This window comes from Canis lupus, chromosome 33 (genome assembly GCF_048164855.1).
Source record: "Canis lupus baileyi chromosome 33, mCanLup2.hap1, whole genome shotgun sequence".
Lineage (NCBI taxonomy): Eukaryota > Metazoa > Chordata > Mammalia > Carnivora > Canidae > Canis > Canis lupus.
Window position 1 is genome coordinate 29288754 of NC_132870.1, and position 15778 is coordinate 29304531.

The window sequence follows — 15778 nt, forward strand, 5'->3', positions numbered from 1 at the left end:
TACTTTTAAAATATTTAAATTTGTAGCTTGGAGCTTGTGGAATGATCACCTATATAAGCTAGATATTCAAATGTTTTCTAAACTTGTAGAATTATTTCTGATCTTATCATATTAAACTACTACCACTCACCTCTCTCAAAATCTTCCATTTTCACTTGCATGATATAACATTTCTTGCTCATACACATCTTTCATATTTCATAACACTGTACCTTTTCGCCTGTGTCACCTTTGGGACCGTTCTCTCCAGGATCTCCCTAAGGGGGGAAAAGTGATACAGTAAAATATATTGGTGACATTACATATAGTAGCTTTCATTATTTTAAGTTTGCTTTCCTGTGTACTATATATTAAAATCTGTTGCAAATGTTCTGCAGAGCTAACATATTTTCACTTGAGCAGCTGCCTGATATCAACTAGTCTAAAATTTATTACAGTGAACATAGGTGAACAGTTTTAAACTAGTCTGTGATAGGGCAGCCCCAGTGGCGCCTGCAGCCCGGGGAGTGGTCCTGGAGACCTGGGATCGAGTCCCACGTTGGGCTCCCTGCATGAAGCTCGCTTCTCCTTCTGCCTGTGTCTCTGCCTCTCTCTCTCTGTGTCTCTATGAATAAATAAATAAAACTTTTTTTAAAAAATAAACTATTCTATGATATCAACAGAAAGCAATACTTTCTCTGACTTCTAATAGCTCATTCTGGCACTTAAAGCCTCCTTAACTCTATCTCTTTTCTACTCAAGAAAGCCTTTTTCCTAACCATTCTCTCTACATGCCACATGCCTTACGACCTCCTGCCATTCCTGACACCTAGGCTTCGCCCGCCGTTTTCCTTTCTCTCTGTGCAAATCCTACTCTGTCTGAGTTCAGCTCAGTTCAAATCTCCAGGGTTTCACAGTGCATGACACAGCCCTCAAAACTGTGGACAGAAGATTAATTTATCTGCACCTATGTTTTACTTTTGTGAAATGAATGCTTTATATTTTATTTGAAAACTCTCTTTTTAAATTAGAGTAAAGGAAATTGGAGAGTTCATGCTTTCTTGGTTATTTTTGAGATTTCCTGTGCTTATTCCCTCACTGACATCTCCTTTCTACCACAAAGCAATGTGTTAGAAAAAAAAAAAGTCATTCGCTCATTATCCATGCTTTGATTCCTTCAATGCTGAATTCTTTAAGTCTTTACAGCATGTCATAGTGGAAACATCATGGACTTTGGCGCCAGAGAGACTGAGCCCAGCTCCAGCACCTACTGGGCAAATGAAATCCTCCCTACATCACGTTTTGCATGTGTAACGTAAGGGCAAGAATGCTTTATGGGGTTACAAGAAATAAACAATACGCTGTGTGTAAAACAACTGATGCACCATAAGCTGTTAATGATAGCCGTTAGCAAGAACAATGCATTATTGTTCATAGATTCCATAAGCTGGAATGCCCTTCTGTTTAGCTTCCTAAGAGGTCACTTTTCCATCATTTAAAAATTTCCTATAAATAAGAGATAAAGTACTCATGATCGTTTCCCTGGAAGAGGGAAGAGATGTGCGGGAGAGAGACTTACTTTTTTCTCTCCATTTTCTTATTTCAAATAACTATGAAGCTAACTTGCTCATAGACATTTGTCTATGATGACGGATACACCACAGCAGCCCGGGAGCCTGAGCTGCTCTATCTGATGAATCCCTAGAACGGTGCCGGCACTGATCCTTTTCCCTCCTTAATTTCTATACAAAAGAGTGATCTTATGACTAATTAATTTCAAGTTAATAACAATGAACTGGTTGGATGCCAAATAAATGTACTGATGATCTGTTATGAGGGAACTTTGACAGGCAGCCTATTAGCATACTTTTTAAAGGATTGCTTGGAAATCCTTTATTAAAAAACAAAACAGAACAAACTTCCTTGTTAGGAAGACTGGCTGAGAGCGGTTACAAAGTGAAGGGTTTGACGGGGCCATGTTCGTCATTTAAATAAATGTGACATTTAAATAAATGTCTTTTTAATTTTTGGTTTACAGTGCCGAAAAATACAGTTACATTCAAGAAATTTGCTGGATCTTTAGATCTACTTTTTGGATTAGAAGTGATAACATTAATTTGTTAGGAAGATCACTTATAAAGAGCATGAAGTAGTATCTTGGCAGCTTCCTACGCAGGCAGCACATTTCTCGAGAGTTATTAATGTAAATCGCATGAGAACCAGGAAAATTAGCACCATGATATGCACAGAGAGCCTAAAAATAATCAGGACGCCCCAAAAGTATTCAAGAAGGACGTCTGTGAGAAATGTAACATATGGCACTCCCCTCCTCCTTTTGTTTCTCTTTTTGCTTTTTGAATGGAATTATTTGTGGGGCAATTTCCAGTGTATTTGTTGCAGGTAAACATCTGTCTACCTTTAACTTAGTGACCTTAGAAGCAGTAGGGAGTGATGTGGACACTTAGAAAAGCATTGGCGTGTGGCATTACCAAGTAGGCAAAACAGAAGTTCTGCAGGTCTCCTTTTATAATTAACAGTTTGACAAGAACAGTGGTTGTTATATCTATATCTATGGATCAATATTTATTACTATCTAGTCAACCATACTTATATACAGTTCGGTTTGATTTCTCTTTAGGGGGATAAAAAAGATAATTATAGGCAGAATCACTCTTACTTACCTTTTCACCTTGATCTCCAGGTTCTCCCTGAGCAAAAGGACAAAGATTGAGTGGCACATTAAATTATAAAACACCCAATTGAACAACACCTAACAAAGTCAGATATTGAACATACTAAGTCAATTATGTGTGACCCTTTCTATTTTGGCAATATTAGAATTGCTATATTGAAAACAAATGGTGAGATGAATTTCCTGAAGAATTGGGCCTGGATATGAATATCAAATGTAATCTTAATTCTTTACTTTTAAGGGACTAAAGAAAGATATTTCAGATTATCAGCCGGAAATCAGCTTTAGGGGCATTAAGAACAATGTGGTAGCAATTCAATGTCTTGAGTGGCTTCTTAGTTTTCAAGTTTTTATTCTTCCCAAACTCAGAACCAGTAAAGTGGGCTAGCACATCCTTTCATGGTCTTTTATTCAAAGCAGCCTCCTGTGTATAGATTATTTCAGGGGTCTGGAGTCTGCTTAAGTCCCCCAATCTGTCTTCTTTAAACATGATCAAAAACCTGGTCCTGAATTTGGACCCCTTCACAGTGTCATGAACTCTCTTTAACCTCCTGGTAACCAGCATGTTCTCAATCAGGTATATTCCAGGAGGCATTGGTACCTTTAGGAAAGAGACTAGAATGGGGCAGAGTTGAAGTGAATTTAGGAGAATGTCTTTATTGAAAATGCTGACCTGGACAGTATGAAAACTAAAATGCAAAATTGTGCTTTGCAGAGAATTCTTATTTTCACTTTACCCAGGAAGGCACAGGTGAAGGAGCGGGAAAATTCTAAAGTAAATCATACACATTATGATAATATTCCTCTTATGAAAAGCATTAGTAAGTGTTGCCATGAGGTCAGGCTGCTTAAAAAAATGGTTTAAGATGATTATTGTGTTTTTTTTTTTTAACTTAAAAACCACTCGAAGTCAGTTTTGAGGCAAGATTCTTCATTTGCTGGGACTCTGTCTCACCCTTTGGCTTTCTGAATTTCTGGCCACCTTTCAGTGCTCAATATCCATCCTGATGGTTGCTAGGCAACAGAATAGCACTGAGAACATGCCTTAGCCGTTAACTCTTATCATTTGGCTTTTTAGCATGGAGCAAAAGAGGGGAAAAGACAGGAGAATGGCTGTAGTCCCAGAAGGAATATTTTCTTTCCTCTCCTGCAGGACAAAGGACAGGTCTATAAATTTTAGGTCTGTCCTAGGCGCCTGTCAATAGCAATGTGATCTGTAAAATCAGCTGACAGGCATCTGTGGGTACAGATACACACTAGCACAGCTGACAGGATTAGACATTAGCTATGTACTTCAAGGGATGTTCACTCATCAAAGGATTTGGGATTTGTCTGTCTGGTTTAAACAGTTTAAACTGTCACCAATCTTTTTATATTTAACAGATTCATTTGTTCTTCAAAAAACAAAGAAAACTTGCAATGCCCCCAAATCCTCATTACATTTTTTCCCTATTTAGTAATTCAGACTATATCCATTTTTAAATTTTAAACACGCTACATCTTGGGGTGCCTGGTACCCAGTTGGTAGAGTATATGACTCTTCATCTAGGGGTTGTGAGTTTGAGCCCCATATTGGGTGCAGAGATTACTTTAAGAAAATAAAAATCTTAGGGACGCTTGGGTGGCTCAAGGTTGATGGGTGAGTGTCTGCCTTCAGCTCAGGGTGTGATCCCAGAATTCTGGGATCCCCTGCTGCACTAGGGTCCTTGCAGGGAGCCTGCTTCTCCCTCTATGTCTCTGTGTCCTTCATGAATGAATAAAGTCTTTAAAAAAATAAAATGAATGAATAATAAAAATAAAATAAAATCTTAAAAATCAAAACATGCCACATCTTTGCTCTTCATTTAATTAACCAGTTATGTTACGTAAGTGTTGGAGGTGATCAAATATTGAAGAAAGGCCACAGTGGCATTGTGAGAATCATCTTTAGTAAGTCTTATAAATATTATGAACATTTTAGGAAGTGTGGATATGGCCTACATTTTAATACACTCATTAAGTGACAAAATGACAATAGTCTTATTTGAAATATGGGCTTTTTCTCATGTTATTGAAGTATCCCAGAATAAAGATTTTGATCATATTTATTTGTTTTTCTGCAAATGAGAGTCACAAATATAATTTGGTCATTAGTCACACTTTTATACTGTTGCATATTATACTACTGACAAATATTCCATCCAAGTAAAACCAGTGGGACCTAAAAAAAAGTTATAGGTTACAATTTCATGAAAACTCAACTCTCAAATGATTCTGCTTGGTTTCATTTGTACTAACCTTTGGCCCTGGTATTCCGTTTTGTCCTACTGTTCCAGGCAACCCGGGCTCACCCTCATGAAAAAAATAGATACTATTAAATAAAATAGACAAAATCCATAAGATATATATATATATATTATATATATATATCATCTGTTATATATATATATCATCTGTTAAATAGAGATAAAATGATATATATATATATATCATTAGAGGATATAACTATCCAATAATGCTCTAGAAGTAGAAAAATAGGTGCCTACTAGTATAAATACAAATGAGTTCATTTGGTTCAAAATTCTATGTGCTAAGGACCAAGGATAACATAGGGTTAATTTCCTTTATTCAGTCTTTTCTCCATTAAGAAAGCTGAAGCAACTTACCGACAGAAATGAGTATCTAGCATGGTATTGGGTACCTTGTAGGCAATAAGTAAATATTTGTGGAATGAATTAAAGACATCTGAAAATATAAGCTCTCTTGATGGAGAACTTTTAAGTGGTTCATCAGCTCAGGAAAATAAAGACTAAATCATTATATTTATGAGACTTAATCTAACAAGTATTTCCAAATCTAAAGCTTAAAGAACACACACATCTTTGAATTCCTACAAAATTAGACACATTTGACACAAAAGTCAAAAATAAACATGGCTTTGGCTTCTCAATTTCATGGTAAAAAATAATTAGAATAAAACATTCAGAACTGTGGCTCTCATTGTCCTATGGAGTGATAGGCTTTTGGATGATGTTACTAGGTCAGAAAAGTTTCCCATCTCAGAAAGACGAGGTTGTATAACAGTTTTCCTAGGCTCTGAACTAGCAATTATTTTCCAAAGAGGAGAAGTCATGAAGTGCCCAGAAGCAAAGGTGAGATAATCTGGCTCTCAATGCTTCCATGTGGCTCAGAGTCATATCAACCAGAATTTCATTTTCATTTAAAAACATTCCCAAAGTCATTTACAGTGTGCACCAATGATGGGACAGCTTTCTTCTTTTCACTGAGGGTAGTAAAGTTGCTCTTTAATTGATTTAAAAAAAAAAGACTATTTTTAGAACAGTTTTAGGTTCACAGCAAACTTAGTTGATTTTTAAGTGTGTTTTCTAAGTCACCTACAGGGCAGAGACTGCGCCATTTTAATATTTGTGCTCTCAGCTTCGAAAACATGTACATTAATAATAGTACCATATTTAAGGTCCAGGAATTTTACATTCATCAATTCATTTAATTCTCACAAATTTCTATGATGTATTTTTTATCTCTATTTAACAGATGAAGAAACTGTGGCACAGAGAGGTTTAAGTAACTTTTCTAGATTCACACAACTCTAGCCAAGATTTCAACTCTCATGATCTAGCTTAAGAGGTTGTGCTCTTAATAGTAGATACATTCCTGAATGAATGAAAGCATCTAAAAACTGGGAGAGAATTCATGGGAGTATTTCTATTCTCATTATCATTTGGTTTATACTTCTCATTTATAAATGACCTTTCAGAATGTATAGAAACCTGAATTAAATATAACTTATATAAAGATGATTTAGGTATACCTCCAAGATAAACGAAGAATATGAAGCTTACGTTATCCTTCTAGAAGAGCAAAATAATATTTTACTCCTATATTGGTGTATTATAATTGCTAAAGTCTTAACTTTCTGGAAGAAATTCTGCTTTGTATATAAAGTTACACTATAATTGTAACTCTTGCACTTTCCTTGGATAAATGGCAAAAATGCTGAGAGAAGAGCAATGGCCATTATAGGAAAATTTTGACCAGCCATTTGTACATCACAAAGAGTAACAAGTTGGAAATAGAAAATGCCCTGAAAGAGGACTATCATTTACTCTGCAACAGAAGAAGAGCTATCAAGTCTGCTCTCTTCAAAGAATCCACAACAGGATGCACTAATATCATAACTCATGGTTTAATGCAAATAAGAGATGCTGCCAGGAAACAATACAAACTTTGTTTAGACTTTCAAAGAATAACCATGGTAGCCAGAATAATAATAAAAAAATGGTTAAACCCCTGGAACTGAACAAAGTACATGCCGTGATTCTGAAGCAAGGAAAAGAGACATTGCTTAGGTATCTGGTTAACATCCTCCTTAATATGTGAACACTGAGAGACTAAAACTTGATCCCTTTTTAAAATGTTTATATATTGTTAAAATAATCTTTTAACATAGTAGGAAACAAACAAATGCACCTATGGTTCTATCACCCTTATAATTATTTTGTCCTGTTTCCGTCTAGTCTTTCTTATTTATGTTTACGTGTTTTCAAGCAATTGTAAGCTTATTACATAGTTTGACACTCTGATTTTTTATTTTTTGATCCTACATAGTTGTTTTCACATGGTATTCATGATTGTCTTGTGAATGGTTTGATTATCTTCTAACAAAGTCAGGTGTGATCATATGTTTAATCTGTCCCAAACAGAAGAATACTTGATTGTTGCCAATTTTTGCTATTAAAGATAAACGAAAAACCCACCTTTGTAAATATTTTGAAATTGCTTTCCAAAAGGAATCTGAGTTTTATCTGCTTCAATCGGCCCCCACTCTGTGTTACGTTTTCACAACTTCATCAACATCGGATATCACAATTTTAATTATTTGGGGGGCAATTTTAATAAGCACAAATAAGAGTTTACTGTTGCCCAGTTTTACATTTATCACTCGTAAGGTTAAATGTTTTTTCACGTGTTTATAATTTCAATAAGTATCTCACAAAATTTTAAAGTTAAAATTTTGAAATTTTAATTTTAATTTTAAATTTAAAATGAATAAAGCTTTTTCCTGAATGAAGCAAGGGAAGAGAAAAAGAAGGAAAAGTGACAAAGTGACTCAGAGCATTTTACCTTTCTAATAAGTTATGTCAAGAAGAATATATTCAAGCTTATATTAGGAGGCCAAGGAGCATTCTGCTACTTTCCAACCTAGTTTGCCAGGTTGTGGGAAAGGAATGTTAAGGATGATGAGCTGGAGAACTCTGAGCGCCAAGTCTGAGCTATGGGATTCTGGAAGACGTTAATTTATTCAACTAAGATTTAGTGAGAATTTTCTAGCTATTGTACTCTGGGCTGAGTGTTTCATGGGATATAAAGATGAAATAGGCATGAGAGATACCTGTGCCCAAAGAGCTGAGTTTTGAGCCAGAAAAAACAATACATATAAAAATAACTTAAGAGGACATCTAATTGAGGTCACAGGATTTTTTTTTTTGAGCGAAGTTTTCTTGCACTTCATTAAATAAAGAAACATGAATCAAAAGGAGTGTTAAAGAAGAATAAACCATGTGTCATATAGTGTATTAATATTTTCTGGTATATGAGCATAAAATATTATGAGTCCCCTTCAAATAAAGTTACAATGACATTGCTACATAATGTAATAAAAATATACATATGCAGAAAAATCAGAAAAGCAGAGACAAAAAAATGACAATTAGGTTTCATGTGTGTGTAGAGAGTCTCCTATTTGTTAGAGAAACTGTTCATCTATTTCCGAATGCATTTCACAAGTACTGAAGGATATTCCAAAGATAGTAATAATGAAAAAACAGCAGCTAACATCTTTACAGGTAGATGATAGGGTTCTCTCTCTTATACTTTAAATTCTAAAGTATTCCCTGTGTATTACTCAAATATGATGATGTGTGTGTTTAAATAAGTTGTACTGACCTTTAGGAAAGCCAGCTTGCTACTTTGTTTCTTTCTTTGTTCCTTCCCTTCTCTCTTTCTCAAACCAAATGCTCTTTAGAGCTCTAATGTAAGACATCCCTCAGGACTTTTACAATTATCTCAGGTATGCTAATCAGGGGCAACTTGAAAGAATACTGAAAGATAGGAAGGAAGGTAGTTGTCTTATGAAACTGAGTGCTAACAGGAAATAGGTCATTTAGTGGTAATATTGCTGCCTGAGGGCAATTGTTTTCTATTCTGGCGATGGGAATTTACAAGGAGTTGTAGCTTAAAATTTTCAGCATAATATAGTTTTACATTCACTTGTCAAATCAGATTTTGTTTCTTTTAAGTACTGCATCTCAAAAAGAACTCATCCACACAGAAGAGGAAAATAGCTACAAGGAACGTGGACCAGCAGTGGATGGAAAGAGTAATAGTGAGCAGAACATGATATCAGTCTTTTTAATTTTTTTTCTGGAATTTTCAACTCTTCCTTAGGTTTATTTATTTTTTAATTTAATTTTATCTTTTAATTTATTTTATTTTTTAATATTTTATTTGAGTATAATTGACATACAATGTCACATGAGTTTCAGATGTACAGCTAGCTTAGTGATTCAGATGCAGCTTCTCTATAAGTTATGGTATGCTCACCATGAGTGTACGTAGCATACAATGTTATTATAACATCACTGACTATATTCTCTATGCTGTGAACATGGCATCGGTCTTAAGGTTGTTCTTCTACCTCTGGAGTAGGGGGTGTTGGTGTGTCCCCGTAATAAAATAAAGACTAATGGTCACTGCCATCTGAAACATTGAGTGTGTTTTTTCCTGACAGTGACAGTGCACAGAAGAATCTCAGTGTCTTGAAGGCTGAGCAGGACTGGCCTTTAGTCCTCTTCTCCAGGAAGACATGGTGGAGGTGGTGGGTGTCCTTTTATAATGCTTGGGGCCACAGAGGCTTTGGCAGCAATTGGGTAAATAACATTGGTAGAGGAAGATTATTTGAAAGCAGCAAGGCACCCAAGAGGGAGTTCTAGATCCAGCTCTGGGGAAGAGTCAAGAAAATGGGTTTTTGCTCTCCATTCCTATTTATTCTCTCTAGCTTACTTTAGTTTACTAATTTTCTACTCTGGTTGTCTAATGGCAAATGAATATGAACACTGGGTTGGGCGAAGGTAGGAGGTACAAAATGACCTACGTATTTTGAAATGTATAGAAATGCAGCATTTTATGACACAATAAAATAAAAGTCCTAGCCCCAACCTTTAAGAGCTATTAATGTTTTGGAAAAAAATCACTTGTCTTTTTGCACACCTCTCATGGCCTTCAGCCTTAGCTCAAATGTCCCCTTACCTTACTACAGGGGTTGCCTGGATACCCCACCACCACTTCCTATGCTCACTACCTTACTGAATTTTCTTTATTGCACTAGTTACCACATGAGGCATACTTTTTTTATTTCAAATCTGTCTCCCCTACCAGGAATGCCAGATTTTAGAACTAAAAGTATAGCATATCCACTTAAATTTTAATTTCAGATAAACAACATAATTTCTAAGTTACATATATCCTAAATATTTTTTATATATCCCAAAGATTGAATTGGACATAGTCATATTAGAAATTAAGGGTTATTTATCTAAAACTCAAGTTTAACTGGGCATCCTGTATATTATTTGATGACCCACCTCTACCCTCTCACTGCCCTAGAATATGAACTTTGTCTACTTTGTTCACTCCTCTTTCCACATCTCCTGGAAACTGTACCTTACATATAATAATTGTTAAGTACATATATGTTGGAAAAATGAATGAATACAGGAGATGCATATACATAAAGCCCACATGGAAATGTAAAACTCTGGTAGGCTTGGTGAGAGACTAAGATAGCAAGACTTTTCTTCTGGGAAACTAGAATATCTATAAGCATGGTTGCAAGAGATGCCTCTTTGTCTCAGCTACAACAAGGCAGCATTGGTGAGAAAAGAGAAGGGGACCCAGGAAAAAGATGGGAGACATGTTAATCTAGCAGTGACACCTACAACTCAGGTAGGTCAGTCTGAAACATTTGAACTGCAGAACAGAGGAACAGCTCAGGGTACAAGACCAGCAGGGTGCGTGGTGGGGAGGAGTCTCCGGAAGGGCCGGATGACTTGAATGAGAACTGTCATGGCTTCCAAGGGGTTCATGCCCTTGAGCACCTCCAGGACTCTCCCAGGGGAAGGGTGGATGCCTAAAGCACTGAAGGCTGCCACAGTTCCGTGTGGGTACAGAGACTGCGCCTTCTATGTATTTCCAATATATTCTTTCATCGGCTCCTTCCTGCACCCCCAGAAGCTGAGGCCATGCTGGTTAAGAATTATTGTGTCTTCTGAAGTTCCCCCAAGACCCTTCATGAACTCACCCTAACATCTGCCCCACCCCAAGCAGAAGCACTCACAAAACAGTGAAATATTTTAGTTGGAAGGAACCAAGTGAGTCATTCTTAAAAGATGAAAAAGCACATTCAGAGAGTATTTTTTCCAGAGGCAAATACCTGCAAAGAGCAGATGTAAGATCAGAGCCCAGGTCTTCCCATTCCTCATCTTGTGTTCCTTCTATTTGAGCAACTTGTATCTAAAAAAAACCCTTATTCATTTTTATTATGTTTGTTATCTGTTAAATTTGAGCATGAAAGAGGAAAGTGACTTCAGGAAACCTCTGGCCTAATCTCAGGTTTTCCACCTCTGGTCTTGTGACATAGAGCAAATTGCTTAAGCTTCTGTGGGACTCAGCTTCTCTATGAAGTGTGTGCAAGTAGATTAAATGCTTGCTCCCCGCCCCCCCCCCCGCAAAAGGATTAAGATTAGGTTTTATTATTGCTTTAAATAGGTACTTAGAAAATTTTACTGAACTCAAATTCCCAACATAATATTAATATTATTACTATTTGTTGCTGTTTTTAGACTCAGTATGTTGCCTGGTGATTCCTTATTCCTCAGACACCTGATTAGACTTGGCTCAAGGCCCAATTTCACAGATGAAGGGAATCGAGACCTGCTCCACTGGACTCCTCTGCTGGGGTTCATCTTGGTTTTGCCCCACACCAATTCAGATGGGTCAGTCAGTTCCCCTCACCAATTGCCTCCAGAACTCCACTCTGCCAGGGTCTCTTATGAGCTCAGGATTGAATATCTGGTGTACCTGGGAAGATGTCACATCACAGGACAGGCAGCTTTCCTCATCTTGCTGGCTTTCATCTTGCCTTTCTTCTTCCTCCTCTCCCTCCTAGAAGACCCTAGGCATTCAGCTTCACTCTCTTATGTAATGGGAGGTAGTAGTTTCTAAAAGGCTGCTGCTTGCATGCCCAGTCTCCAAGTCTTTTCCTTCTTGCCAATAGGCAGAAGAGGCTTTGTAACTTGGCAAAAGAGAAACCAGAAAACCTGGGTGACTGAGTTTGGTTATATGTTGGAGAATCCGGCACCCTGTAGAGGGCTCTGTTTTGTTTATCTAATCGGCAAAACCCCTCCCTAAAATTAGAATCCCTCTGTCCATATTAGTAATATGAATACTAATGAGTAGAAAACCGGCAGGGCTTTCAGCCAGGAGCCTAATAAAAGCATTCTATTTCAGATAATTTACTGAAATGGGTCTTAAACTGATTAAGGTTGTAACTAAACTGAACCTAGTAACCAAACCTTCATTGTGCTTTTAAAAAAAGTACAAATGTGGGCAGCCCCAGTGGCGCAGCGGTTTAGCAACCTCTTGGCGGTTTAGCAAGGCATGCCTCCTTGGCCCTGTGGACTCCTCACTCTGTGGGGAGGGTCACACCATAGGAAGGATAGAGGAAGCAAGATGAGAAGTACTGCTTGCCTGAGTCTAAGGGAAACATTATCCAGTATTTCCTTTTTAAATAACTTATGAAAGGTGCCCAAATGAGCAAAAACCATCCAGAGAGCATGATGCCACAGAAGACTGTCTTTTCTATGTGTGTGTGTGTGTGTGTGTGTGTGTGTGTGTTCACCATGTGTATGCTTCTGGGGAAAAAAAGATATAGAACAAAGACTTATGTTTCAGGAAGAAATAATAAAAATGGATAAAGTGGGTTATGTGAAGTGGAAGACTTTCTTAGGGACTGGGATAAGTCAGATACAACACAGTTCTGCTCCCTTGTGTTACATGTATCTCTTCTGAATTAGAGAATTAGTGATTCTTGCAACTTTCCACGTGACTGGGGTTGCTAGAAAAGAAATTGCAGTGGCAGTAGCTAATCAGAATCAGACATTTTCCAAGCCAGGGGAGGAGGGGGAGCCCATGACCTCTCTGTTCCCTTTTACAAAGGAACTCCAAAGTTTTGTGGGATGTTTGGGGGAAAACACTCACTCACTCTCTGCATGTTGATATGAAAGAAGGAAGCCCTAGGCTTCCCATGGGAAGAGCAGGAGCTAGGATGAGGGCAGCAAGGAGAAAGGGTGAAGAGATGAAAGAATCTGGATTCTTAGGGATGAGGTTTAGTTGCCAGAGCAAAGCAAAGTTGAAGCCTGCATTAGCTTTCAAGTTCCGTGATCAATAAATACCTTTATTTTTAAAAGTGGTTCTGTTAAGTATACTAGGACTGGCAACATAATGTACCTTTAATAGTATATCCATTATTTAAAGTTTTAAAACCCAGCTAATTTTTTCTTTCCTAAAGCATAGTCCTTATTGATAAATCTATGTATGTTTGAATGATAAATTATTTTTTTCTCTTGGGAAGAGAATGTGCCTAATTACTAATAGAAATGTTAAGTGGTATGTCCAGCTGGAAAAATTCTAAAGATCAGTGAAGAGTAGTAGAATGAAATAATAGTTCTTACTAACATTTGCTTTTACACCCAGGAGGCTTCTGAGTCATGGAGGTTTTTTTTAAGATTTTATTTATTCATTAGACACAGAGAGAGAGACAGAGAGAGAGAGGGAGGAAGAGAGAGAGAGAGAGAGAGACAGAGACAGAGAGAGGCAGAGACACAGGCAGAGGGAGAAGCAGGCTCCATGCAGGGAGCCCGACGTGGGACTTGATCCCGGGTGTCCAGGATCACTCCCTGGGCTGAGGGCGGCACTAAACTGCTGAGCCACCCAGGGATCCCCTGAGTCATGGAGTTATTAATGCCCCTAGTACAGATAGGAACATAGTCTAATCTTACTTAATGTTTTATTTTAAAATATTTAACATACTTAAATGAAGTTACATCTATCACTTTACTTTTTCTGATTAAACTTTGAGGTACTATTTTAATCCTCCGTTGATAAGGCTTAGAGAAGGTAAGTAACTTGCTCAAGGTCATATAAACACTGAAGAGCAAAGCTGGGATACTCTGAATTTAAGATCCTCATTCTTTATGGTAGAAGCAGAGTCATGTGCAGTGAGAACACATTGCCTGGTTTTGAGCTGAACTCCACCACAAGCACCTTGGTAACTCTGGGCAAAAGATTTATCCTTTCTGTGCTCCCATTTGCTCATTAACAGAGTAGGGATGCTAGTTCCCACCTCCTAGGATTGCTGTGAGGAATGAGTAAGCTAATATGCACACAACACTAAAGACAGTACCTGATAGTAAATGCTGAATACAAATTAGGATTTATTATATACTGCACTCTTCTGTTCTCTGCATTGGGCAGAGAAGACAGAGAATCCTGAAAGAAATTCAATTTCTCATAAATTAATCCCACTGAAGCTGTTCGGCAGTTGGAAAATGGTTACTAACTGATTGGCAATGTGGCCTTGTATCAAATGGTAGGTAGATTCTAATACATTGGTATTGTCACAATAAGTTATTTCATTGAAGGTTTATTTATTTATGAGAAAGCATGAGTGGGATGGCAGAAGGGAGAGAGAGATAGAAAGAGAGAGAGAGAATCTCAAGCAGACTCCGTGCTGAGCATAGAGCTGGATGTGGGGCACCATTCCAGAACCCTGAGATCATGACCTGAGCCAAAATGAAGAGTTGGGTACTTAACCAGCTGAGCCACCCAGGTACCCTTATAAACTTATTTAAAAAAAATTTTTTTTAAGATTTCATTTATTTATTTGACAGAGAGAGAGAGACAGAGACAGAGACAGAGACAGAGAGAGAACAAGCAGGGGGAACAGCAGAGGCAGAGAGAGAAGCAAGCTCCCCCCTCAGCAGGAAGCCTGACATGGGGCTCCATCCCAGGACCCTGGAATCATGATTTGAGCTGAAGCCAGAGACTTAACCAAAGGACCCACCCAGGCACCCCTGCAGTCTTCTTTTTAATACAAGTTTCAAAATCCAGAGTATCATTTAGAGGTCAGAGCTAATGATAAAAGAAAGGCTTTGTGGCTTGCACTGATTTAATATTTTAGTGGTCTTAAGCTTGGAGAGAAGGTAGAGCATGATGAATACAAAAGCCCTATAATGGTCGATAATATGGTGTTTCAGAAACCAAATTCTAAGACCAAGATCATCTGTAATTTGATCTATAAGGTACTGCACCAGAGGGGTAGTTTCTCTCTCCTTGCCAAATGCTGCTCACCTGTTAGGGCACACCTAAAGTCACCTACCCATTTAGAGAAGCATTGCCAGGCTCTGTCCACCAGGCCAGGCTGCCTGTGCTTCTCTGCCATAGCTCTTAACAGAATTGTCATGTAATAGGCTTTTAGCCTAACTGTTCATTTAAAGCCCCATCCCCAATTAGGCTGGAAATTCCATGAGGACTGAGAGAGCTTGAACGTCAGTGCTCAGATGGTGCCTGACACTTGGTAGTAAGGGCTGCACAAATGACTGAAAAAAATCAAGTGAATCAGTGGACCCATTTATGGAAAGTTTTCTTTAAGAAAGCTTTCCCAGATTACATATGCAATTGAGTCAGATCTAGTAAATCATATTTTTGTGATCCCTCCTATAAAAGATAGTGTCTTTTCAATTAGAATAAGTGGACTTAAAAAAATAAAATAAGTGGACTCGATGATATCATAATTCAACCACATTTGCTTTGTTGTTTGTTTTCGGACAGCCTGTGAGTAGCTTGCCTCTCTCACATCCCTGCCCCCAAGAATCCTTTTCCCTCAACTTTTTATTCTCCCGCCACCTGATATTTTAGTAGAATAGAATGATAGCTATTATCAAATTCTTTTTTTTTTTTTTAATTTTTATTTATTTATGGTAGTCACAG

At 37.6% G+C, this 15778-nt stretch overlaps 1 protein-coding gene across 1 annotated transcript in view; it reads right to left on the reverse strand.

Moving 5' to 3' along the window:
* COL25A1 (collagen type XXV alpha 1 chain) overlaps positions 1 to 15778 on the reverse strand; it is a 446466-nt gene that overhangs the window by 82824 nt on the left and 347864 nt on the right. Inside the window, exons 13-15 of the mRNA XM_072810760.1 lie at positions 4949 to 5002; positions 2661 to 2687; positions 213 to 257 (exon numbers count right to left, since the gene is read on the reverse strand). Of these exons, the coding sequence (XP_072666861.1) occupies positions 213 to 257; positions 2661 to 2687; positions 4949 to 5002 (126 nt within the window). The remainder of the gene's footprint in view (positions 1 to 212; positions 258 to 2660; positions 2688 to 4948; positions 5003 to 15778) is intronic.